At 38.7% G+C, this 23,894-nt stretch overlaps 2 protein-coding genes across 5 annotated transcripts; both read left to right on the plus strand.

Annotated features, from left to right (window-relative positions):
• The first annotated feature begins 442 nt into the window (after window positions 1-442).
• Window positions 443-11,191, plus strand: LOC129352771 (tRNA selenocysteine 1-associated protein 1-like). 4 transcript variants are annotated; one of them, XM_055021885.1, is made up of 9 exons: window positions 443-544; window positions 6,682-6,779; window positions 6,840-6,954; window positions 7,044-7,093; window positions 7,186-7,317; window positions 7,784-7,900; window positions 8,009-8,216; window positions 8,301-8,337; window positions 10,450-11,191. In XM_055021885.1, exons 2-9 carry the CDS (start codon window positions 6,694-6,696, stop codon window positions 10,608-10,610), a joined length of 906 nt encoding a protein of 301 aa, XP_054877860.1. In that variant the 5' UTR covers window positions 443-544; window positions 6,682-6,693; the 3' UTR covers window positions 10,611-11,191. The 4 variants fall into 4 exon arrangements, with proteins under 4 accessions (XP_054877860.1, XP_054877861.1, XP_054877858.1 ...); XM_055021886.1 differs by having other exon boundaries at window positions 6,855-6,954; XM_055021883.1 differs by having other exon boundaries at window positions 469-624.
• A 1,473-nt stretch (window positions 11,192-12,664) lies between these two features.
• Window positions 12,665-23,307, plus strand: tmem200b (transmembrane protein 200B). Its single transcript, XM_055021882.1, has 2 exons — window positions 12,665-13,554; window positions 19,556-23,307. The coding sequence occupies exon 2, from the start codon at window positions 19,592-19,594 to the stop codon at window positions 20,858-20,860; it is 1,269 nt and encodes a 422-aa protein (XP_054877857.1). The 5' UTR covers window positions 12,665-13,554; window positions 19,556-19,591; the 3' UTR covers window positions 20,861-23,307.
• The last annotated feature ends 587 nt before the right edge of the window (window positions 23,308-23,894 follow it).

Raw genomic sequence — 23,894 nt, forward strand, 5'->3', positions numbered from 1 at the left:
TATATATATATATAATTTAAAGCCCAATAGATTACTAAACATTTCTCCATATGCTTACTAAATATTAATTTAGAACTTTTACAAGAGGAAAGAAAAGACAAAAATGTCTGCTGCTTTGTCTTTAGCATGAGATTTCTGGTTAAGCATTATTTTGGAATCAACAGCATCAGATGAATGTCTTAAATATTGTTTAAGTTTTTGTTCTTCCACAAGAAACAAAAAATAAAGTATGCCAGAACATGTCAGACAACATTTAAACCAGCATGATTAATGTGTTTTCTTTTACATTTAAACAAATATACATATATATATATATATTCAAATTATAATTAGGTTTCTGCGACAGACTGGCGACCTGTCAAGGTGACCCCGCCTCTCGCCCGGAACGCAGCTGGGGAGGCGCCAGCACGTTTTGAGCGACATTACATGCCAGTAGGTGGCAGTAAGGCATACCAAACGTTGTTTTTTTTGGTCCCAATAAAGGCCAAGAAGAAGGAAGTCTTTCACGAGTGGAGCTGTGTGTTAGCAGCGTCTATTTTTCAGCGTGAGTTATTCCAGTTGAGAATCTTTGTTCTGAGGGAAATTCCTGCGGATTGCATCATGAGCACATTATGGATGGGGAACGTGAGTTTACAGCTGTTCTATTTTGTTTCCGTGTAAACAGCATCTAGCAGTTATCAGAGCTTGAGTTCCATGCGGACAATAGAAACTTAGCATCATTTTACTAGCAGTAACTTGAACTACTTCGCGATTGAATCTCTCCCACACTTGTTTCACTTGTGGTTAGAGAGAAAACAATGTGTGTTTATTTCAATATAAAGCGCTGTTTAAATGTTCTCTATAGGTAGTTCACATCCGGTGTTATGGATTAACTGGTGGCCAGATTCTAAATTGTAGGTGGCTACGCAAATGCCTTTTTTAAAAAAACAAAAACCTGCTAGTTTCTGCTTTTTGTAACCAGCATTGATCAGAAAATATTAGAATTGGTTTTCAAGTATCCGTTGCGTGAGTTGCTTGTGTAACGTTCTCCAGAATGATTAAAAACCTTTTGAAGTTTTGAAGACAAATCTTCAAAACGTCACTGCCTGCGAGTGGCCCCTCAGCTCCACCAGCACTCCGCAGAATTCTTTATTAAATTTTTTTGTGTGTGTGTGATCGTATAGTTTAAATCAGTGCTTCTCAATTATTTTCCGTTACGCCCCCCCTAGCAAGAAGAAAACTATTCGCGCCCCCCATTCCCCACCGTGACTATCCATCTCTGCATAACATTTTTTTCCTTATTAACATTTTTTCGCTGAAAAAAACTCTAGCGGCTTATCGGCGTGATTGGGATGTAACGTATTTAAGTGACGCGCTAATTTATTTGGCTTCATGCTGTCCGCTGCGAGCATTTTGGACACAGCAAACACAGCGGTCTTTCCTCTCCAACTGTAGTCACAGTGAAGCCAAGCGCTAAATACGCTTCGTCGTATTTCCTCTTCTTAGCTTTCGGTTGACTTTCTGTTGTCTCATTATCTTTGTCTCTCTCCGCTTTTCTTTTCATCCCTGTGAAAAATTTTTTCATGTTGGGGGTTGTTGAATAACGGAGGCCAGAGACAGAACGCAGTCGGAGCTTTTTGTTGACTTAACACTGCTAACCAAGGCAAACCTGTTGTCTTCTAAGTCGTAAAATGTTGCACTGTCGCAAACGTGACAGAAGTAACAATGAGAGCGCCACTGCCGCCTACTGTGCGCAATTACACTTTATACTAGTTCGGCCAAAAAAAAAGCCTGTTCCCCAGGATCACACGCGCCCCCCAAAGGGGGCCCGCCCCACTATTTGAGAAGCACTGGTTTAAATCGAACAGTTAACAATTTCTCAAAATCAAAACAAAACATTCTCATTCCAAAATAACAGATAACTGCCATTGCAGTTAAGTTATAACATTTAGAAAACATTTATATATATACTGATATATATGTATACATGTGTTTTAATAATTAGAACCCACCTAGAATGATTAAAAAAAAGACAAATCTTCAAAACGTCACTGTCTGCGAGTGTCCCCTCAGCTGAAAAACAAAAGACACAGTTAGTGTCATGACTGTGTGGTCAGCCAGGAACACCAACTGGCGCAGCTCCCACTCATAGGGTCATATTTTTCCAGCCCAAAAATAATAAAACTTTATAAATTATATTTGTAGATGTTAAATGTTTTTATAGTATTTTGTTAAATATTGAACTAGAAAATTATGACCCCAACTAAAAAAAAGTAATGAAGAGCTGCCTGTCTCGTACCTACCTCCACCTGCACTCCGCAGAACTCTGATGGGGGAAGCCGCGAGAGCGCCTGAAGGACCCGTCCATGGTGGTGATGGACAGAATGATGTAATGCTGGGTTGTCATGACATTCAGGAGATGGATAAGATTCTGGGTCAATATCATTTTTAACTGTATTCAAACTAGAAAACATTGTGAAAGACATAAAAATTAAAGGGAAAGTTGATAAAGCTATCTTAAAATGTGAAACCTGTATTAAAGGGAAATTTACTCACAGGAGAAGTAGGCAAGCTGTTGCAAAACCAAAAAAAACTCCTGAACTAATGTATTCAGACTTAGCTGGTCCTATTGAGTCTGCTGCAAAAGATGGGTTTAAGTATACACAAGCATTTATTGTTTACTATTCACGTGCAATATTTGTCTTACTTTCTGAAAGTGAAAAGTAACATAGTTAAACCTAACAAGAGGTTTATTGCAGATGTTGCCCCCTATGGAAAATAAGGTTAATTAGGTCAGATAATGGCCCAGAGTTCATGTTAAAGGATTTTCAGGCTTTACCGTGTAAAAATTCTCTTTGACATGAGACATCTGCACCTTACTCACCTTACCAAAATGGAGTAGCTCAACGAAGCTGGAGAACACTTATGGCAATGTATGTTGATAGAAAGTGACCTATCCAAAGAATTATGGACTTATGCTGTAATGACTTCTGCAGTTGTTTGCAACAAGTGTCTTAACAGTGGTTTGGAGAAAACTGCATGCAATATGCTGACAGGAAAGAAGCCTTATCTTTGTAAAATGAAGGAGTTTGGATCAGTGTGTTATGCATATAAACAAAACAGGAAAATGTTAGCTCAAAGGTGTGATAAGGGCTTCTTGGAGAAAAACAGCCCATCATATTTAGTCTATTACCCAGACAAAGAAAGGGTTTGTGAACAGACTGATTAGCTTTATAGCTTAAACTGTGAGTGAGTGGCAAACTCAGACTGATCCAGAGATTCTTTATTATAAAATTAACAGCAAAAGAACTGTTCCTGCTAAGGTGGAGTCAGAAGCAAAACATCAGTGGTCAAAGGAAGCTCCATGACTTTGACTGAACCTACAGTGAATGAGGAAAACGAGTGTTAGACAGTAGAGATATGTGATTTGGCATAAAATTTGTATCACGCTATTTTTTTATTATGGATGGTGGTAGCAATGTATATCGCAATGTAGTTTGTGTAAAACTTGCAATAGAAACAAAAACCATTCATTTGTATGCACTCATTTAACACTTGTTTTTGTGGATGTTATTTGTATGTTTATAACAGTTTAGTTTTATGATGCTGCATATCATTGCCAGGTTGCCCTTTAAAAGGTCTAATTCTGAGGTAGACCTTTCACTGAAACTTCACCAGTTTGCATCAGTATGAGGTCTGAGTATTTTCACCACTCTGCTTGTGATAGAATTGCAAAATAGGACCAAAAATATTTGTTCAACTTTTTTTTCACCCATGTCTCAATTGCTTTTATATGTTCTTGTTCATGTGTTTGCAGTATACAGTGGGGAAAAAAAGTATTTAGTCAACCACCAATTGTGCAAGTTCTCCCACTTAAAAAGATGAGGGAGGCCTGTAATTGTCTTCATTGATATACCTCAACTATGAGAGACAAAAGAAGAAAAAAAATTCAGAAAATCACATTGTCTGATTTTTTAAAAATTTATTTACAAAATATGGTGGAAAATAAGTATTTGGTCAGCTACAAACAAGCAAGATTTCTGGGTCTCAGACCTGTAACTTCTTCTGTAAGAGGCTCCTCTGACGTCCACTCCTTATCTGTATTAATGGCACCTGTTTGAACTCGTTATCAGTATAAAAGACACCTGTCCACAACCTCAAACAGTCACACTCTATACTCCACCATGGCCAAAACTAGAGAGCTGTCAAAGGACTCCCGAAACAAAATTATAGACCTGCACCAGGCTGGGAAGACTGAATCTGCAATAGGTTAACAGCTTGGTGTGAAGAAATCAACTGTGGGATCAATTATTAGAAAATGGAACACATACAAGACCTCTATCTGGGGCTCCGCGCAAGATCTCACCCCGTGGGGTCAAAATGATCACAAGAACGGTGAGCAAAAATCCCAGAACCACACGGGGGAACTTAGTGAATGACCTGCAGAGAGCTGGGACCAAAGTAACAAAGGCTACCTTCAGTAACGCACTATGCCGCCAGGGACTCGTCCCCCTGCTTAAGCCAGTACATGTCAAGGACCGTCTCAAGTTTGCTAGAGAGCATTTGTATGATCCAGAAGATGACTGGGAGAATTATCATATGGTCAGATGAAACCAAAATAGGAACTTTTTGGTAAAAACTCTAGTCGTCATGTTTGGAGGAGAAAGGATGCTGCGTTGCATCCAAAGAACACCATACCCACTGTGAAGCATGGCGGTGGAAACATCATGCTTTGGGGATGTTTTTCTGCTAAGGGACCAGGACGACTGATCCGTGTAAAGGAAAGAATGAATGGGGCTATGTATCGTCACATTTTGAGTGAAAACCTCCTTCCATCAGTAAGGGCATTGAAGATCAAACGTGGCTGGGTCTTTCAGCATGACAATGATCCCAAACACAAAGGAGTGGCTTCGACAGAAGCATTTCAAGGTCCTGGAGTGGCCTACCCAGGCTCCAGATCTCAACCCATAGAAAATCTTTGGAGGGAGTTGAAAGTCTGTGTTGCCCAGCGACAGCCCCAGAACATCACTGCTCTAGAGGAGATCTGCATGGAGGAATGGACCAAAATACCAGCAACAGAGTGTGAAAAGTTTGTGAAGACTTACAGGAAACATTTGATCTCTGTCATTGCCAACAAATGGTATATAACAAAGTATTGAGATGAACTTTTGTTATAGACCAAATACTTATTTCCCACCATGTTTTGCAAATAAATTCTTTAAAAATCAGACAATGTGATTTTCAGAATTTTTTTTTCTTCTTTTGTCTCTCATAGTTGAGGTATATCAATGAAGACAATTACAGGCCTCCCTCATCTTTTTAAGTGGGAGAACTTGCACAATTGGTGGCTGACTAAATACTTTTTTGCCCCACTATATGTAGTATTAATTTTTTTTTGCAAGGATTTGTTTGAGAAGTAAATTGCAGAACAATTCCTATGTCTTTATTTTATATGCATATAAAAGGAAGACGAGACTTAAGTTCCATCTTGAGAATTTTATATTTTGAAAATGTAAAATTTTGAAAACGATGTTAAGTTGTTGCATAACAATTTTCTAATCATCCTTTGAAACGGGAAGAATTCAATATTTTTGTTATAATGGAGTCAGCTATGACTTTTTATTCTACATTTTTGTCTTTTCTGTAAACCCGTTAATAAGTGTCCAGTCTGTGTAAAAAGACTGGAACCAGTTTCATTTAGGGCTGGCCGATACGGCTGAAAACCTTGTTACAATATAAGTTTTTTTGTATTAGTCAATTCATAATTATCTATCAATAATTACATTTTTTGTTTTAAATATCTTAAATACTGCCAAACTGGTGGCATAACCTTTTCTGTTTTATCCAGTTTTTACTAGCGCGTTTGTCGTTTAAAAAAAAAATGTTAACAGTTATGAGGCACGGTGGCAAGCTGCCGCTGCACAAGTTACTCAAGCAGGTTGTTGCTCGGTAACCAAAGAGCGAATGAGGTGGTTGATGCCACCAACCTTGCTTAGTTGACTGAGAGACTGAGTGGCTAAAGTATTTTCTGGGGAATGCACAGCATTCTTCACAATGCTGTGAAAGGCTTGATTGAATCAATCAAATTTTATTTGTATAGCGCATTTCAGCAGCAAGGCATTTCAAAGTGCTTTACATCTTAACAAACACAAAGTCATGCAACATAGAATCAATAATCAAAACAATATATTCAGTCAAGTGCCATCATTAAATTCGTAACTGGTTATGTTTCAAATAAAACTAAACACGCGGGTTTTTAGTTGAGATTTAAAGGAAGTCAGTGTTTCAGCTGTTTTACAGATTTCTGGAAGTTGATTCCAGATTTGTTGTGGATAGAAGCTGAATGCTGCTTCTCCTTGTTTGGTTCTGGAGATGCAGAGCAGAACCAGAACCAGAAGACCTGAGAGGTCTGGAAAATTGATACAACAGCAAATCTTTGATATATTGTGGTACTAAACCGTTCAGTGATTTTTATTTTATTTTTTTTATTTGTATATCTAATATCTACCATATCACACAATCAGTATCTAGTGATATTGATTGTATGCCTATCATGATTAGTATACATTATTAATGTATGTTCTGGCGCTACTTTTAACTGATCAAATGGAAAGTTGTGGTGAAAGACCAGAACTTGGAAAATGGTGCTCAGCAGACTAAATAATTAATTCCTGGAATGCATTTCTGTTTTATTCACTTCAGCTTGAGACCTACATGGATGAGAAGTTCATCACCAGAGCCTTTTCCACAATGGGGGAACAGGTGGTGAATGTGCGAATCATTCGCAACAAGATGACAGGGTAAGTGTTGAGCCCACAGCCAGCTAGCATTTGCAGTGCTTTCATTTTGACGTTTAACAGTTCTCCATCTCCCAGGGGGGCTTTGGGTTACTGTTTCGTAGAGATGTCGGATGAGGCCACAGCTGAAAGGTGTCTACGCAAAGTAAATGGGAAATCCATGCCAGGAGCCAGTCCGGTATTTGAAATGTTTCCTGAACACATTTTCCTTTGTGTGTTGTTTGATGGAAATCCCTTTGAAAATGTAATTATATGTCTTTGATGTAGCCTACAAGATTTAAGTTGAACAGAGCCACATTTGGGAAACAGGAGGCTGGGTGAGTCCATTAAAAGTATCAAACAACTTAAGAGATTGAATGAGTCTCAAAGGATGCTTTCTGATGTCTTGCTGCCTTTTCCTCTCCTTCAGTCAGATGTTTTCTCTATTTGTGGGAGACCTGACACCAGAGGTGGATGATGGGATGCTTTATGAGTTCTTTTATAACCGTTACCCGTCCTGCCGTGGTGGGAAAGTGGTCCTTGACAGCATGGGGAACTCTAAGTATGTCTGAAGCACAGAACTGATTTATGTGCAAAAAAAAATCAGCTTGTCATGCTGCTGCCAATCCATCTTACTGCTCATTTTTACAAAGCTGCATTTATTTTATGCAAAGTTTGTTTCACATACTGTGAGAAAATGATGTCTTCTGTGTCTCAAGACAAAAAATAACTATGGACTTGAACCATTTCTGATTTAATTATAAGTAACATCTTCAGGTTTGGTTTTTATCACTGTGTTTTTCATGAATGCTGATTGTGAGACAGTTTAGCCATTTAATTCAAATATAGACCAAAGAATTCAACTAAAAGTTGCAGTGCTCTGGCCCTTGAGGAGTGCATCTGAAGTTACTACTCTAAAATCTTCAGTATACTCATACTCAGCATATTGTTTAGGATCAATTGGACTCATGGTGATGTTTGTGCCTTTCTCATAACATTCTGACCTCTGCCCTTGTATTTCACGTCAGGGGCTGTGGCTTTGTTCAGTTCCCAGATGAGCGGCTTCAGAAGCGGGCATTGGATGAGTGTCAGGGTGCTGTGGGACTTGGGGGCAAACCTCTGAGGCTGAGCCTGGCTGCTAATAAGTAAGTCATTTCCAAATGAGCCACATCAGTGTGCAGATGGATACGTGAGCAGAATCGATGCCTATCAGAGAAATTCAGCAATCTGCCCTTTTTTGCCCCCTCTCTCAGCTTAAGAAACAAGTTGCAGCAACAGCAGTCAGAAAGCAAACCGTCATGGCAGTCCAGCTCAGGATACAGACATGGCTACGACCAGTATGACCAGTACCAGCAGCAAGCATATCCAGGGTATTACTCCTCATGGGGGTATGATCAGACTGCAGGAATGTATGGTTATACTTATCCTCAGTATGACTACTCACAGTATGCCCAAGTGCAGGTGAGCTCTCTGCTCAGCAACTTCTACAGCAACTGTTTAAAGACAGTGGCCATTCTGATGTTTTGTGCTCCTTTTCTGCTTCAGGAGAGTGAAGCAGTTCCAGAGGAAGAAGCAGTTGAAGGTAAATTTTTGTATTGTAGAATCTTTTGACTGAGTGAAGAGTGAGCACAAGAATCCCTCACCAATAGAAGGCAGACAACACAATTCACCATGGCTGAAAGTATATACCTCTCTTATCCATCTTCTTCCACTTTTTCAGAGTCTGGTTTCAGGCATAGCACCCCAAGTAGGGAGGCCCAGACTTCCCTCTCCCCACTCACTTGTGTTTCAGCTCCTAAGGAAGCTGGAACACATCCCAAGGCGTTTTCTGACCAGCCAAGAGTCATAGTCCCTCCAGCGTGTCCTGAGTCTTCTCCTTGTCCTACTCCTGGTGGGACATGCCTCGGACATCCTAACCAGATGCCTGAGCCACCTCAACTGGCTCCTCTCAATGTGAAGGAGCAGCGGCTCTACTTTGAGTCACTTCTGGATGACTGAGGTTTTCACCCTATCTCTAAGGGAGAGCCCGGACATCTTACGGAGAAAATTCATATTGGCTGCTTTTATCTATGGCCTGGTTCTTTCGGTCATGACCCAAAGCTCCTGTCCATAGATGAGGGTGGGAATGTAGATCAACCAGTAAATCAAGAGCTTTGCTTTTTGACTCGGCTCTTTCTTCACCATGACAGACCGGTGCAGCATCCGCTTCACTGCTGACGCCTGTCAATCTCCCGCTCCATTCTTCCCTCATTTATGAACAAGATCCTGACATACTTAAACTCCTCCACTTGGAGCAGGATATCATCCCTGACCTGGAGATGATCTGATCTGGTCCTTTTCCAGCTCAAGACCATAACCTTGGGCTTGCAGGCACGGATCCCCATCCCACCCACTTCACATTCGGCTGCAAACAATTCCAGTGACCCGATGAAGCCAATAGGATCACATCATCTGTAAAAAGCTGAGATGCGATCCTGAAGCCACCAAAATGGATCCCCTCAACACCTCGACTGCACTTAGAAATTCTATTCGCAAAAGCAATGAATAGAATCGGTGACAAAGGGCAGCCTTAGTGGAGTCCAACTGTCACAGGAAACCAGCCCGATGCCGGCAATGCTGACCAGATTCTGACACGAGTCATGTTCCACAACCAGGACAAAAACCACACTGCTCTTCCTGAATCCGAGATCCGACTATCCAATGCACTCTCCTCTTCAGGACCCATCAATATCTCCCATTTCTCTTGGAGATGGGAGTTAAAGCTCCGTCTCACAGGCCCTCACAATACATTTGGGCTGCCAGGTCTGACTGGCATCCTTCCCCTGTGTATATGTCTCATTTCTAACATTTAGAAATGTTAATGATGGCACAAGAAAACTGTCAAAACAATATAAAATATCAAAGCAATATTGTTGCTGCTGCAAAATAGAGATAACTTCTGTCTGGCTCCTGTATTGCTCTACATCTAAAAAAAGACAATTTGGTTAATATTGACGAAAACATAAAAATGGCTGCTTCTCATAACTGATTGCTTTGTATAAAAACTGGTGCAGCCAATCGATTAAGAAATGTAATCAAATTACTGATACACCAGTCCTGTAATTGATCATTATGTTTAAATGTAATGTAGAAATGTTAACTATAAGATGGTTGTGATTTGATGGAAGGATAATATTTAGGCTACATTCTGCCTTAGTATTAACCAATCATTCATCACTTTTTTTTTCATGAATTGTTTTGCCATAAGTGGACCTCATTTGACAGGAAGAGGGAAAAGATATGTGCAAAGAAACCGAGGATGGAATTCTTTGCTGAGATGGTTGCATGGAGGTGTCCTCTGGACACGGGGATGCTCGCTCTGACCGCTGTTTTTTTTTTTAAGTGAAATTTACCACTGAGTACATCAGTCTAAATCCTCGCTCATCTTTATTTATTCACCTTTGTGACTTTGCATTGTTGTATGGAGTACAAGACCATGTAAAAATGCACTGCTTTTAACTGGGTAACCCTCCATAGGAGAGGATTTTAGGTCAAAATATGTAATGTGATTAATCTCTGCTATGCAATATTAATGCGTTAAACTTTTTATATTAGTCACACGCATTAACAGCGTGTGACTTGGTTGCCCTAATAAAAACTGAAGTGGGAGGTGGCTGTTCAGTTTGTAACACAGATCTTTGTCGTTTTGTTGCAGATCCCAGCCTGGTGGTGGATGTAGTGGAGACCAACAGAAGCTTTATTGACCTCAGTGAAGAACTGTACGATGCAATCATAGACTGCCACTGGCAGCCTCCAGAGTTCTCTGCAGAACAAGACTATATTGTTTCCAACCTGCCTGACCCCATTTCCATCTAAAATATATTGTTTTCAATTAAGTTTCAATGTTTTAATTTCTGAAACACTGAGAAAATAAATAGTTTTATTCATAAAATGTCTGAGTTGAGAAAAATCTCAAAAGTTCAGTAAGTTAACTTTATCTCTCTTCAGTCACCATCTCTGCATTTTATGTAACACATTCAGGGGGCTAAACAATGGAAGATGAGAAGCTTAAATGTGTTGGTATAAAGTCTGAGCAAAACAATGACTAGATATTAGGAATTGAGAATATGAATTGTGAGCATACATCTGCCATAGTATGTCACCAATAATAACTCAATAAATTACAGAACTGAAAATTTTGCTGAAAATGTAAAACCTCCCAAGTTATTTATAGAGCAACAAAAGGAACAAGGAATATTATTGGTACATTTTTTATGTTAAAACACTGCCAGGTTTTATTTTCCATGGTTTCCAGTTTAGCAATTCAAATCTACCTGCCAGCTTCTGGGAGAATGTCCTTTGAACAGATGAGACAAAAGAGTCCGAGCTCAACCAAATTGGGTTTTTTAACAACTTGCTTTGGTCCAGAATGTTTAAAATAAAACACTTGAAGTTTATTGTCCAAATTCACTTTTTTCAGTCCTTAAATGCAGTTGGGGGTTTTTGTACTTTGGGAGTCTAGAAATGCAGAAATAAATTACATTTATTTTCTCCTGATGCTGCATAGATCTTTATATTCTTTTTTCTGTTAAATTTCTCTATTGCCATGTAAGCAACATTTTCTTTATGATTGCTAAACTAGGTTATGACTTCCAGCTAATCCGTTTTGTGAACCCATCACTTTTTTCCTTTTGCAGCGATGTAGTCCAAGTTCAAACTATTAAAATAGTCAAACAAGGTGAAAGGGAACACTGGAGGTAGCATGGCATAAAATGTCTCATTCACATTGAAAACATAAAAACAAACAAAAAAACAGCAAAACGAGTTGCTCTAAAACTTCACGTCGCAACAGATGTAAACGAGCTGTGGATGTGGAGATACAATAACCAGGAATTCAGACCAAATCAGTTCTACTTTATATAGACCATAAGTGAATCAGCTACATGTGCAAAGAAAGAATTTAAAAGCATATGTCCACTTTAAATTTAGAACTCTTCAGACTTGATTATGCAAAACTGGTCCTCTAGCACTAGGTGGAACCAAATAGCAGTGTTCATGACTTTCTGTGCAACACTTTGACAAAATCAATTCCATTTAACCCAGGGTTCCCTAGCAATAAGTATACAGAATGATGCAATAAGTTTATGTTAAAACTTATTTTTCATTATATCCCTAAGACAAAATTTCTTTCAAGGCCACAACAGAATTTTCAGATGTCTTCCCTTTTATAAGGCTTTCTTGGGGACTAACATGTCTCCATCCTTGCTTGACACCTGGTTCACATGGGACCTAAAAGTTGACTTGTCTTCCTGAAGTTCTGAGCCAATGTGTAGGGAATTTGTGGATGCCACTTGTTTCTAAGAAAGGCTTCTTGTGACTGAGGAGCATGGCATGTGGTCAATTCTACTTTTGTAAAGAAAAGCATCAACAGCGGACTGCAGCCAAAGGGAACAAGTAACGGTGAGCTTATGAGAAATGTGGAGAAGTTGTCTTTGAAATGTATTGGAGTGAAAGTTGTAAGTTCTCCAAAAAGAGAAAAAGAAAACACTGAAATAAAAGTACTCAGAAACTATACTTCATTACTCAGGCAGATGTACTTTGTTACTGGCCACATTATTATACATGTAAGCAACATTGAAAGCAGCTGGTTTTGGAATTTTATAAGTTAATGAGATCAGTACACTATTCAATAAAGATTTTGATTCCGCCTGAAGAAACTTGCAAAAGATGAGATCCTGTTGCAAAAACAAAAATGCTAAATTTAATTTTCGTTTGGTATTAAAGTATTTTTTTATTATTATTTGAATTGGATTAACCCATTCATCACTGTCCTGAACAATTGATACATAACCATTACTTAATTAATTTAATACTTAATGTAGTCACCCAAAATATTGTCTCATTGGCTCGACTATGTATTTTCATTTTTTCGCAAATTCATACTGATGATGTCTCTAATTTGTTTATAATTCTCAACACATTTTGTGTTTTTCAATTATTTTCTCAAGACAATCTAGAGCAGCTCTGATAGGTTCTGCTTTCAGAACGCTTGCTGCATTTTCAATGAGCCTAACGCTGCAAACCTGATTTCGAAAATGTGAACAGAATCAGGAATGTTGTTGAGTTGACTGCCGGATCATGCAGAAACAAACGGCTGCAGGCTCTGAGTGGAGCGGGAGGCAGGGAGGGGCAGCGCTCTGCGGGGCACAGCGATCTGCGGGGCACAGCGATCTGCGGGGCACAGCGATCTGCGGGGCACAGCGATCTGCGGGGCACAGCGATCTGCGGGGCACAGCGATCTGCGGGGCACAGCGATCTGCGGGGCACAGCGATCTGCGGGGCACAGCGATCTGCGGGGCACAGCGATCTGCGGGGCACAGCGATCTGCGGGGCACAGCGAGCTGCGGGGCACAGCGAGCTGCCAGACACGGTGCTTTGTCCTTCACTCCCACACCGATCAGGATGGATTGGCATACGGGCAACAGTTGGAATGACTTTAGCCTGGGCTTTACGTATCGCCACTGATTTATCAGTTCAGATCGAAGAGGGGCACCCAAGTTTTCTCAAGTGACCGGCTGCTAATTGAATCGATCATAATTTCTGAAAGAGAATTTTGTATTTTATCATCAGGCAGAGTGAGAACTGCAGTCAGATCAACTCGCTTGCCGAGGACTGCGCCGGATTGACGCTGCGTTGGTTGGGCAGCTGGAGGCTGAAGTCCGGGATGCTGCAACCCGGACAGACTGGGAATCCTGCTCGGTCTCTAACATCCCAGCACAGCACGTCGCGGTACGACAGCCTGAGATTGCTGATCGCCAAGGTAAATACAAAACGTTTTTGTCCTTTCAAATCAGAAGCTGTAGACGAGTTTTTATGATTGACTTTATGCAGTAAGCTCGTCCCCACGGCGCTGCCGTCTCTGTGGCGTTCAGGAAAGCTTGTGAGGCTTTTGCATCGCACACAACTAAATATATAAGTATTATTACGTTTTATTTACGTATCACACCCAAGAAGGTCATCAGACAATGAGCTCTCCATAAACATTTATTGTCATCATGTAACTTTAGAGCTATCTGGCTTTTAACTGTCTGCCTCACACAGAGGGAAGACAATAAATAAATAATAAATATGATCACAGCCACACTCAGTTCTGCCTCCCGCAGAACAATGGGGGTCAAAGTGCATGAACACTGTGGTCAAGTGTTGGTGTCAACTGCGCTCAGAACCCATGAATGGCTATTCTTTGTAGATAAAGTTGTCTGCTCAGATAAACAATGTGATGTGAAATATATCATCTTATTAACCCTGCTGCAACAGACACGTTTAGTCAGAATGTAAAGCCATCCAATGTCATGGAAGTATTAAAAAATATGCAATGTGTAATCATAGTTATGTATACTTATGAAAAAATGTTGCACCTCAGATTGCATCCTTGATCATTTTAAGTGAAAATTGGTATGCAGTGTCAAAATCAGATTTTGATAATCAATAAAGATGATTTTCACACAAATATGCACTAATTAATCAATCAATCAATCAATCAAATTTTATTTGTATAGCACATTTCAGCAGCAAGGCATTTCAAAATGCTTTACATCATAAACACAAAACACAAAGTAATGCAACATAGAATCAACAACACATTGTTCCATCATTACATTTTTAATTGATTACGTTTCAAATCAAACTCTAAACAGCTGGTTTTTAGTCGAGATTTAAAGGAAGTCAGGGTTTCAGCTTTTTTACAGTTTTCTGGAAGTTTGTTCCAAATTTTTGGTGCATAGATGCTGAAAGCTGCTTCTCCTCTTTTGGTTCTGGTTCTGGGGATGCAGAGCAGAACCAGAACCAGAACCTGAGAGTCTGGAAGGTTGATACAACAACAGCAGATCTTTGATGTATTGTGGTGCTAAACCGTTCAGTGATTTGTAAACTAACAACAGTATTTTAAAATCTATTCTTTGAGCTACAGGGAGCCAGTGGAGGGACTTTAAAACTGCTGTTATGTCTCTATCTTCCTGGTTTTAGTGAGAACAGGAGCAGCAGCTTCTGGATCAGCTGCAGCTGGAGGATTGATTTGTTGGACAGGCCTGTGAAGACGCCGTTGCAATAATCAATGCGACTAAAGATAAACGCATGGATGAGTTTCTCTAGATCTGGCTGAGACATTAGTCCTCTAATCCTGGAGATGTTCTTCAGGTGATAGAAGGCCGACTTTGTAATTGTCTTTATGTGGCTCGCAAGGTTCAGGTCCGAGTCCATCACGACTCCCAGGTTTCGGGCTGATCACTAGTTTTTAGTTGTAATAGCTGAAGCTGTGCATTGACTATAGATCTATAAAGATAGATCTATAGCTCTAGATCTGTAGCTCAAGATCTGTAGCTCTAGATCGTTCTTCTTTAGGTCCAAAAATAATGACTTCAGTTTTGTTTCTTTTCAGCTGGAGAAAGATAAATGCTTCGAACACTTATCTGTTCTAAGCATTTATTCAGCGATTGGATGGGGTCAAAGGTCACCTGGTGAAATCATAAAGTAGAGTTGAGTATCATCTGCATAGTTATGGTAGCTAATATTATTTCCTGTTATAACCTGAGCTAGTGGGAGAATATAAGTATTGAATAAGAGGGGTCCTAGGATTGAACCTTGGGGTACCCCACATGTGACCACTGAAACAAAGAAATCCCTGTTCTTTATGTAAGATTTAAACCAGTCGAGCATCGAACCGGAGAGTCCGACCCAACTCTCCAGTCGATTCAGTAATATGTCAAAAGCTGCACTGAGGTCCAACAGAACCAGCATTGTGGTTCTCCCACTGTCTGTATAAATACAGACAGTTCAGTCATTGAATACTTTGACTAGGCCAGTGTCCGTGAGCACGGAAACCTGATTGGAAAGAGTCAAAGCAGTTGGTCATCATGAGGAAACTATTTAATTGTTTAAAAACATTTTTTTCAATAACTTTGCTGATGAATGTGAGGTCAGAGGTCGGCCTGTAATTCTGCAGTAGTTCTGTCCAGATTGTTCTTTTTTAGCAGTGGTTTGATAACTGCTGTTTTCAAAGCCTGGGGGAAAATGCCTGATGTGAGCGATGAGTTACTATTTGGATCAGATCAGTAACAATAACAGGCAGGACTTTCTTAAAGAAATGTGTGGGAAGGACATCCAGACAGTAGGAGCTTGAATTTAATTGACCTAATTTCTTCTAGGGTTTTATAATTAAGTAGTTGAAAATGGGTCATTTTTTCTGTATTTGTTTTGTTTGGGTACAGCAGTGGTTTTGGCTTTAGAGTTGATGTGCAGATTAATCCTCTGATTTTTTTGAATTTTCTCTGAAAAGAAGCTGGAAAACTTGTTCCATCAGCATTAGATTGAGTTCAGGTGGTAACGTCACAAGAGGGTTTGTGAGCCTGTCAACTGTTGCAAATAAAGTTCGAGCATTGTTGATGTTTTTGTTTATGACATCTGCAAAGAAAGCCTCCCTTGCATGTTTTAGTGTTAAGTGATAGTTACGTAGTCTTTCTTTATAGATGTCATTATGAACGTAAAGTTGAGTTTTACGCCATTTTGGTTCTGTCCTGCAGCAGTGTTGTCTTGCAGACCAAACTGTTTGTGCTTTTCTCCATGGAGATTTCTTCCTACCAGACACCTTTACTTTAATTGGGCCAATAGAATCAATGATATATGAAACTATAAACTGAAAATTATCTACCAACTTATCTACATCATTACAGTTAAGGGTGAGGAAGAAGAGTAGATTTGATTAAATGTTTTCTGTGAAAGAACGTTTTGTGACAGCAGCTGTTTGTCCAAGCGGGTCAAACAATAAACAACTTTCAAAGTGATCCAACAGAGCGACATCAGTTACAGAGACATTAGAAATATTCACACCCTTACTGATAACCAGGTCCAGTGTGTGTCCTTGAGTGTGTGTTGCTTGTTTGACATGTTGTGTTAAACCAAAATTTTCTAAAATATTAAAAGCTTTTTTGCCCCTCTGTCTTGGGGTTTGTCCACATGAATGTTGAAATTACCAACAATTATTAAGCAATCATAATCAATGCATATGATTGATAGATCATTCAAGTAAGTAAAGAAATTTTCCACGTATGTTGGAGTTTTGTATAAAGTTAGTGTCAAAGTTTGTTTGAAGCCTTCAACCTGAATTCCAAGATACTCAAAAGAACTGAAATGACCCAAAGAGATTTTACTACAGTTTATGGTTTTCTTAGATATTGCAGCCACGCCTCCTCCTTTTTTATGTTTTCTTTTCTCACTTAAAAAATTGTAGTTAGGAGGCGCTGATTCAATTAGTACAATTTGGTCATTATTGTCATTCAGCCATATTTCTGTCAGAAACATAACATCAACATTTTACTCAGTGACAAAATCATTAATTAATAGAGCTTTAGCACAGAGAGATCTGGTATTTAAAAGATACTTTAAGTGACTTGCAACCAAAAAAAATTTCAGTCTGAGGTTTGAATTAGGACCACTGTATTTCATATTTCTGTTTTTTGTCAATTTTCTTGTAGTGATCCGGACAGGTAATGTCCTGTTCTGCAGTGCCGGGGGCCAGACACATTCTGGAGGAAGACGGGTGTAAAGATAATATCTGGACCCCTGTTTCAGATCTCAGAAACGCAGAGTAAAACATATCCTTAGTCTCAAAATGTGATGATGTAAAAATTACTTAAAGCTAAGATTAGATTCACTTCTCAAACAACACAAAACCATCTGTTCAATTCATTTATGTTTTTAAGAAGCCATGAAAGGACCTTGACCTTTTGGGGGTTTTCCATTATGTTTTGTTCTTTACCACTGACAAACCATCTTGAAAATAATGTGACCTCAGTTCAAAATTGACAAGGAAGTCCTTGAGGTTGAACCAAGAGTTGTGAGATGGGAAAAAAGCTTTAGAAACAAATGAACGACAGCAGACAAAAAGAGGGAGGTAGGGGAAGTTTTATTTCATCTAAAAACAAAGTAAAATGTAAAAAGCTGATATTACAAAAATCAAAACTCTTTAATGATGTCAGTTTAAAAAGTAAAGGTCAATCAAATAGGCTAACCAAGTCTAACATTTAATGTTTTATTCTTTTTTTCCTGTCCCATTTTCACAAGATTCATAGTATGAACCAAGTCCAATTTTTAACTTATTTTTCTGAGCTATTTTTCTGTTTAAGTTTCTTAAGGAAGGTTGTAAGAAATAAATCATTGTATTAATATATAAAGCAGACTGATGAAAGTTTTTTTTCACTTCAACAAACATACTGCAGAAAATACATTTTCTTCATCTGTCCATAAATGTCCATAAAAATGTCCATAAATATTCTTCAGATGCTGTAATAGTTAAAGGAAAATTTCATATCTGAAAGTAAATTATCTGTTTATAAGATCACATTATCCACTTCTCCAGATTCAGTTCATGCCAAAAATATTTCCCCAAAGAGAAATGAACTTTTGCAATTCAAATGACCCAAGTTTCCTCAAAGAATGATTGTGATGGATATTAAAGGGATCTCCTTTAGCAGTCTCCATTACAGCAACATTGAAGACGCCTCTGACCAAAGACATCCTAGTACAATTTTGTGAAGAAGATCCTCAGGGTTGTCCATTATATTATTTATTTTTTTCGTGCATTGCTCTGTTCACAATCAGTTCCAAAGGTTCCAGACAAGTCCAGAGGACAGAGCCGTCTTTCCTTAACACCTGTTTAGAATTTTGAAGGCACAGACTGTGATGCTGCTATTCCCACCAAAACATTCTTCACAACAGACTTACAGAAGATCTGCAGCATGTTGGAGCAAAAACTGAAAGACTTAAACTTTCTTCAACAGTACCTTGTATTCTATGTGCAGCCTAAATATGGGTGGTTTCCTAAATGGATGCCTCCAAGGCCAAAGCAGAATGTATTGATTTTTTCAACCTCACAATATTAAAAAGAAAAGATGGGAAGAAAGAGGAGCAGGTCAAATTAGCCAACATGCCAAAAAAGAAGAAACATTTGGTTACATTCACACTACTAATTTGACCTCCTTACTAAATAAATATCTGAAAATTTCTGCAACCAAATTAAAAATCAATGCCCCAATTTAGATTTGGGGCATTGAGTCTCTGCCTCAAAAGGAGTAAGTTGAAGTAGTCTAGGTTGCTGATCAGGATGCTCTGAGGTTTTCCAGAACAGACAGATGGATGGAATGGACCAGCAAGAGTCTCTACTTGATTGGAGAGACAAAACATTTGTGGTATTTAAAACTTGAGGCTGAGCACTTGACCTTTTTTATTATTTTCGGTTTTCTGGCAAGAATCTAATGATAAGTTATAATAAATCAATCAATACGTTTCACTAAATATTCCTGGATTCCTACATTAGTTTGTGATATATGTTGCTTTTCCGAGCATAAAAAATGTAATAAATAACCAAAGAAATTACATGCAGTAAGATAATTCTGTAAAAAATTATGTTTATGAAAATAACATTTTGACTTGTTATGAATGCATGATTTATTCTGCTGTCTTTTTTTGTCATATGATGTGCAAAAATTTTATGAGCTCTAGAGTTATTCAAAAAGGTACATAATTAATTAATTAATTCATAAATATTACAAACATTTTTTATGATATCTAAAATTTGGGGTTGTCAGAAAAAATATTGCATGACAAATATAGTTTCATCCAATTTTGCATCCTTATCACCAGAGTTGTGTTTCCAATTTGTACTTGGAAATGACACTCAGATAAATTCTATTATAATTAATCTTTATATTTTGCCTGGTGGTTTAAGTGGTAGCTGCATTAATTCTTGAAATGTACTTTTCTCACAGGCTTCTGGCAGAGTTTAAGCAGGACGAAACTGTGCCATGAAGACTGAGATGTGGAGAGGCATTAGACCACCATCTCCTTCCTGCAGACGGAAGTCGCGTTTCTGTCTACGAGGCAGAATGAAGAAGGACAGGGTGATTCAAGGCAAGCTTCGCATCCGCTCTATGCCCGGAGCATTCCTGGTTCTGGGGGTTATTGTTGTAGCTGTTGGCACTGCTCTGGCTGTAGCTGGTTACTGGCCCTATCGGTTTTCAAGGTCATCGATGGTAGAAGATACAGAACCGGAAAGCATTTCGGATCCGCAGCCATCCAGTTGGAGCCTGGGTACCAAGGGGCTCTTTTCTCCTGGCAGTCTCCTCCATGGTGACCGCATGAAGCTCCTGGGGCCAGTAATCATGGGAGTCGGACTATTCATCCTGATATGTGCAAACACTGTCCTATATGAAAATAGAGATAGAGAGTCTCAGATGCTGCTAGCTCAGATGCACAATGTTATCTGCTCTGTATCAGCAGCTGTGCCCTCTGCAGGCCTCAGAGACTTGGCAGTAGCTAACTCTATGACCAAACACTATCAGTGGGTAAGCAGTCTGCCTGCTGCTCATCTCAATATTATGTGTCTGCAGCAGCTGGCATGCTCTGAGCCCCTACTGCAGACCACCTATATCAGGGATTCACATCCAGAGGAGGGCGATGTAGAAGGCATCTACCAGCAAACAGACCTGAAGACAGAAGCTCTGACTCATCACAAAGAGTCAGAGCCTGGACCCTCACCCCCTTCAACCTTGTGTAAGTTATGTGATCACTGCCAGGTAGACAGTAATTCACAGACAGGGGAAGAACTGTGGAGCAAACACTGTTTCAGTTTACCGACTGCCCCACTCCTCAAGCTTAATTTCTGCCTTGTGTCTGCTAGTTCCATGTCCAATCTTAAGCTGGAAGAAGTGGATTTTCCAGCTGCCCAACACAGGCGTTGTCAGAGTATGAGCTACAGGACTAAGCCTAACAAAGCCCAAATTGGGCTGCACTTTGAGAAGGAACTCTTCCCATTCAAAAAGAACATTCAGACAAATCAGCTCCAAATCAATAACAACGAAATAAGTTCCCAGGCTTGTGTCAGGATCCCTGTAGAGACGACAGATGCAGAAGAGGATCAAACCGGTGGAAGCTGGCCTCGACTAGAACTGGGAAGTGGGAGACGATACCTGAAACTGGAGAACAAAGAGGACTCTGTGGACAAACTCCTGGACCAGTTGGAGCATCAGTGTTCCTACTGGGATAAGAGTTTTGGCTCTGGGCCATTCCAGTGACAGATGATGGACTAAAAAATACCTGAAAAATAATTAAATAAAATATTTTTCTATTTTCAATCTTAAAATATTTGGAATTAGATAACAAATGATGTTATACAATATAGACTAAATTATTTACCAGCAGAATTTCCAAAAATTACTTTGTTGGTGAAGTGTTGAAGAGCAACTATGACTTTTTAATTTGGATGGAAGTAGTTGAAGCTTTACATTTTTAAAGAGAAGAAGCATCACAAAGTGCTTGCTGAAGAAAAGTGGAGATATTGCTTGCCTTTTCAGTTTGGTTTGGTAGTAAAACCCATTCGTTTCTTGCCAAATGGATGGGTTTATTTCCCATACAAAAATTGTGCACCGGTGTAATGACACACAGTAGAGTTACTTCTCTATAAACATTTCTGAACCAATTTATCAGGGCTCATGAGGCCATAAAGTGCTGACAGCTCTCAAAAAAATGGAACTGCTATATAAAATGGGACATCTTTTCTTATGTCTCTAATGACAAATGCAATGCATGTTACAATAGAACACATATGCAAACTAAATGTCAATGAAATGTTGTTCTGCTATTTGTCCAAAATAATTGTAACCTTTTCTACAACTTGGATCTTATTTTCTTGTTTGGCAAATATTTGTATTGGTTCTGATTACACTATTTTATCGTTTTTGTCCTCCCTTAATGCCAGTTCACGTGGCATATTGTGACGTCAATGTTTTAACTTTGAGCTACTCTTCCAAGTATGCACTCATAATGTAGTTTCCTTGTAACATGCACTTTGTGAAACTTAGCATTTTCAACACATCCAGTAAAAGGTGGGATCTAAGTTCTTTAAGTCAGTGGTCCCCAACCTAGCCTAGTTGGTTGGTTAGGGGTCTCCAGGCTTAAAATAACACACTGTTGAAACAGAAACTATTTAAACACATTTTAACATCTGTAGACTTTGAGAGCCACTTTATGAAACATGCATATCTTTTGTTTTATTTTTACTTCAGTGAAGTTACGCAACTCCCCTGACCAAACATACTTCACTGAAGGTATGTTTTTAGTGAATGCATGGTATATTTTTACCTCTGTTAATGGTCACGTTTTCATGTCCTGTACACATTGAAAAAAGTTCTGTTTTTGATTTTTTTTTTCAAAAGTAACTTTTAACATAATCTAATGTTTACTTTTGCTGTAGAGTCAACTGTAGACAAGACAGTTGTTCTAGAGGTTCAATCTAGATCATATGTGTCAAACTCAAGGCCCGGGGGCTGAATCCTGCCCGCTGTAGCTTTTCATGTGGCCCCTAGACTCCAAATTACATCAATAAGTCCTTCCAGTTTTTAACAAATCTGCAAAATTCCCACAAAATCAACAGATTCTCCAATTTATTTTTCATATGTTACAGTAAATTTTTTCAAAATTGGCCAGAAACATGGAGTTTAAGTGACAGCTGCCTTGTCTAACTTGATATGAAGTTTTAGTGTGTAACTGATACGGCGAGTAACAAAAAGTCACTTTTAACACATTAGAGCAAATATCACAAAAAATTCTTACAAACATCTCTAAATTGGCACCACAAAATCTATAATGTGATTGCAAAATAACCCAAAACACTGAAACAAAAAACAACAATCACAAAATCTTGGAGGAACATCTCCGTATTTATTGATAATTTAACTATTTATTTGGTTTTATCAATACATTCTGGCCCAACCAGCCCTTAAGAACATTCAAATTTTTGATGTGGCCCAAAATGAAAATGAATTTGACAGCCCTGATCTAGAGTTTTTATGAATGCTATATGGCTTATTGTGCAACACCTTCAGCTTTAACATTCACTGTTAACATTGGAAACTAGATGGAAATGAGTAACAGTGTTAAGCACTTATATTTCCTGTGATTAAGTAACATAGTGCCTCATCCTGTGATTAACATTGTTGTTAAGATCCAAAGTTTTTAAATAAGACCCAAGTCGTAAAAAGACAACCATTTTTGTGCCATCAGTATTTTCTTATTATTAACATGAATGGTTTTTAATTGATTGTGAGTGTGTCTGTGTTTATGTGGTCACCACACTCACAGACATCCTTTACTTTCTCAGCCCTTGATCTCATCCTCTGATTTCAAAGGAAGATTGGTTCACAAGTCCACCTGGATCTTGGGTAATTCTTAATGTCTGGGTGAGTTCCAGCATTCTGCCTTTCATGTTTCAGTGTTTGTGCTATTTGTTGTATTATATCAAACTCTTAAATGTATGCCAAGCAATATGATCAATCTGACAGAACAGTCAATAGTAGTGTTTTGCCTTGTGTACGTAGCAGGTTTAAATGTTATGTTGCTAATATTAAACGTTCAGTTAGTAGGAGATTTAAAAAAAAAAAATAGCACTCTACATGTCAAGACAGATATCAGCTTAAATCAGAGCTGTGCTGTTGATGTCTCAATTAAAACTGTCCAAAAACTGTCCCTGGTGTACATTTTTCATGCACACACACATCTCTCTGCAGAAATGAATCAGTGATGATACTTTTTCCTTTCTGTTTCACAGTAAGAGCTTCTTCAGATGTAAGATCAGGTAGTGATTGGAGGTTCTGTTTAGTGGAAACCCTCTTGTGGTCATTATCCTGAGCTGAACATGGAACACACTGATTTATTTTTCTATCATTAGGTTTAGCAGATTGTAGGAGTGCTCTGGGGCAGGAGCATGTCATCTCATTTGATTGGTCATTTAAAAGATGGCTTTTAAGTTCTAATGGGTTATAAAGCTTGCCCACAGGATCTCCTTCCTCTGACACCAGAAACACAAGAGTACTGCAGATTACTGCTTGGAGTTAAAGCTGTAGAATATATCGTTTTAAAAAAGTATGTTTTTACATAAGTTGAAACTGTCAATATCTTGTGACAGTATAACTGATAATATTCTTAATCTGCGAAACAGATTAAGAATATGTGTCAGAATAACAAACATTATTTACTTGTTTATTCATTGTAAGGTTTCATGTTGTTTTCAGATGGCCTATTTTACATATATTGTCCAGTAAAGCAAACAAA

The sequence above is a fragment of the Poeciliopsis prolifica genome, unplaced genomic scaffold, assembly GCF_027474105.1.
Source record: "Poeciliopsis prolifica strain line A6 unplaced genomic scaffold, Auburn_PproV2 SCAFFOLD080, whole genome shotgun sequence".
NCBI classification, from domain to species: Eukaryota; Metazoa; Chordata; class Actinopteri; order Cyprinodontiformes; family Poeciliidae; genus Poeciliopsis; species Poeciliopsis prolifica.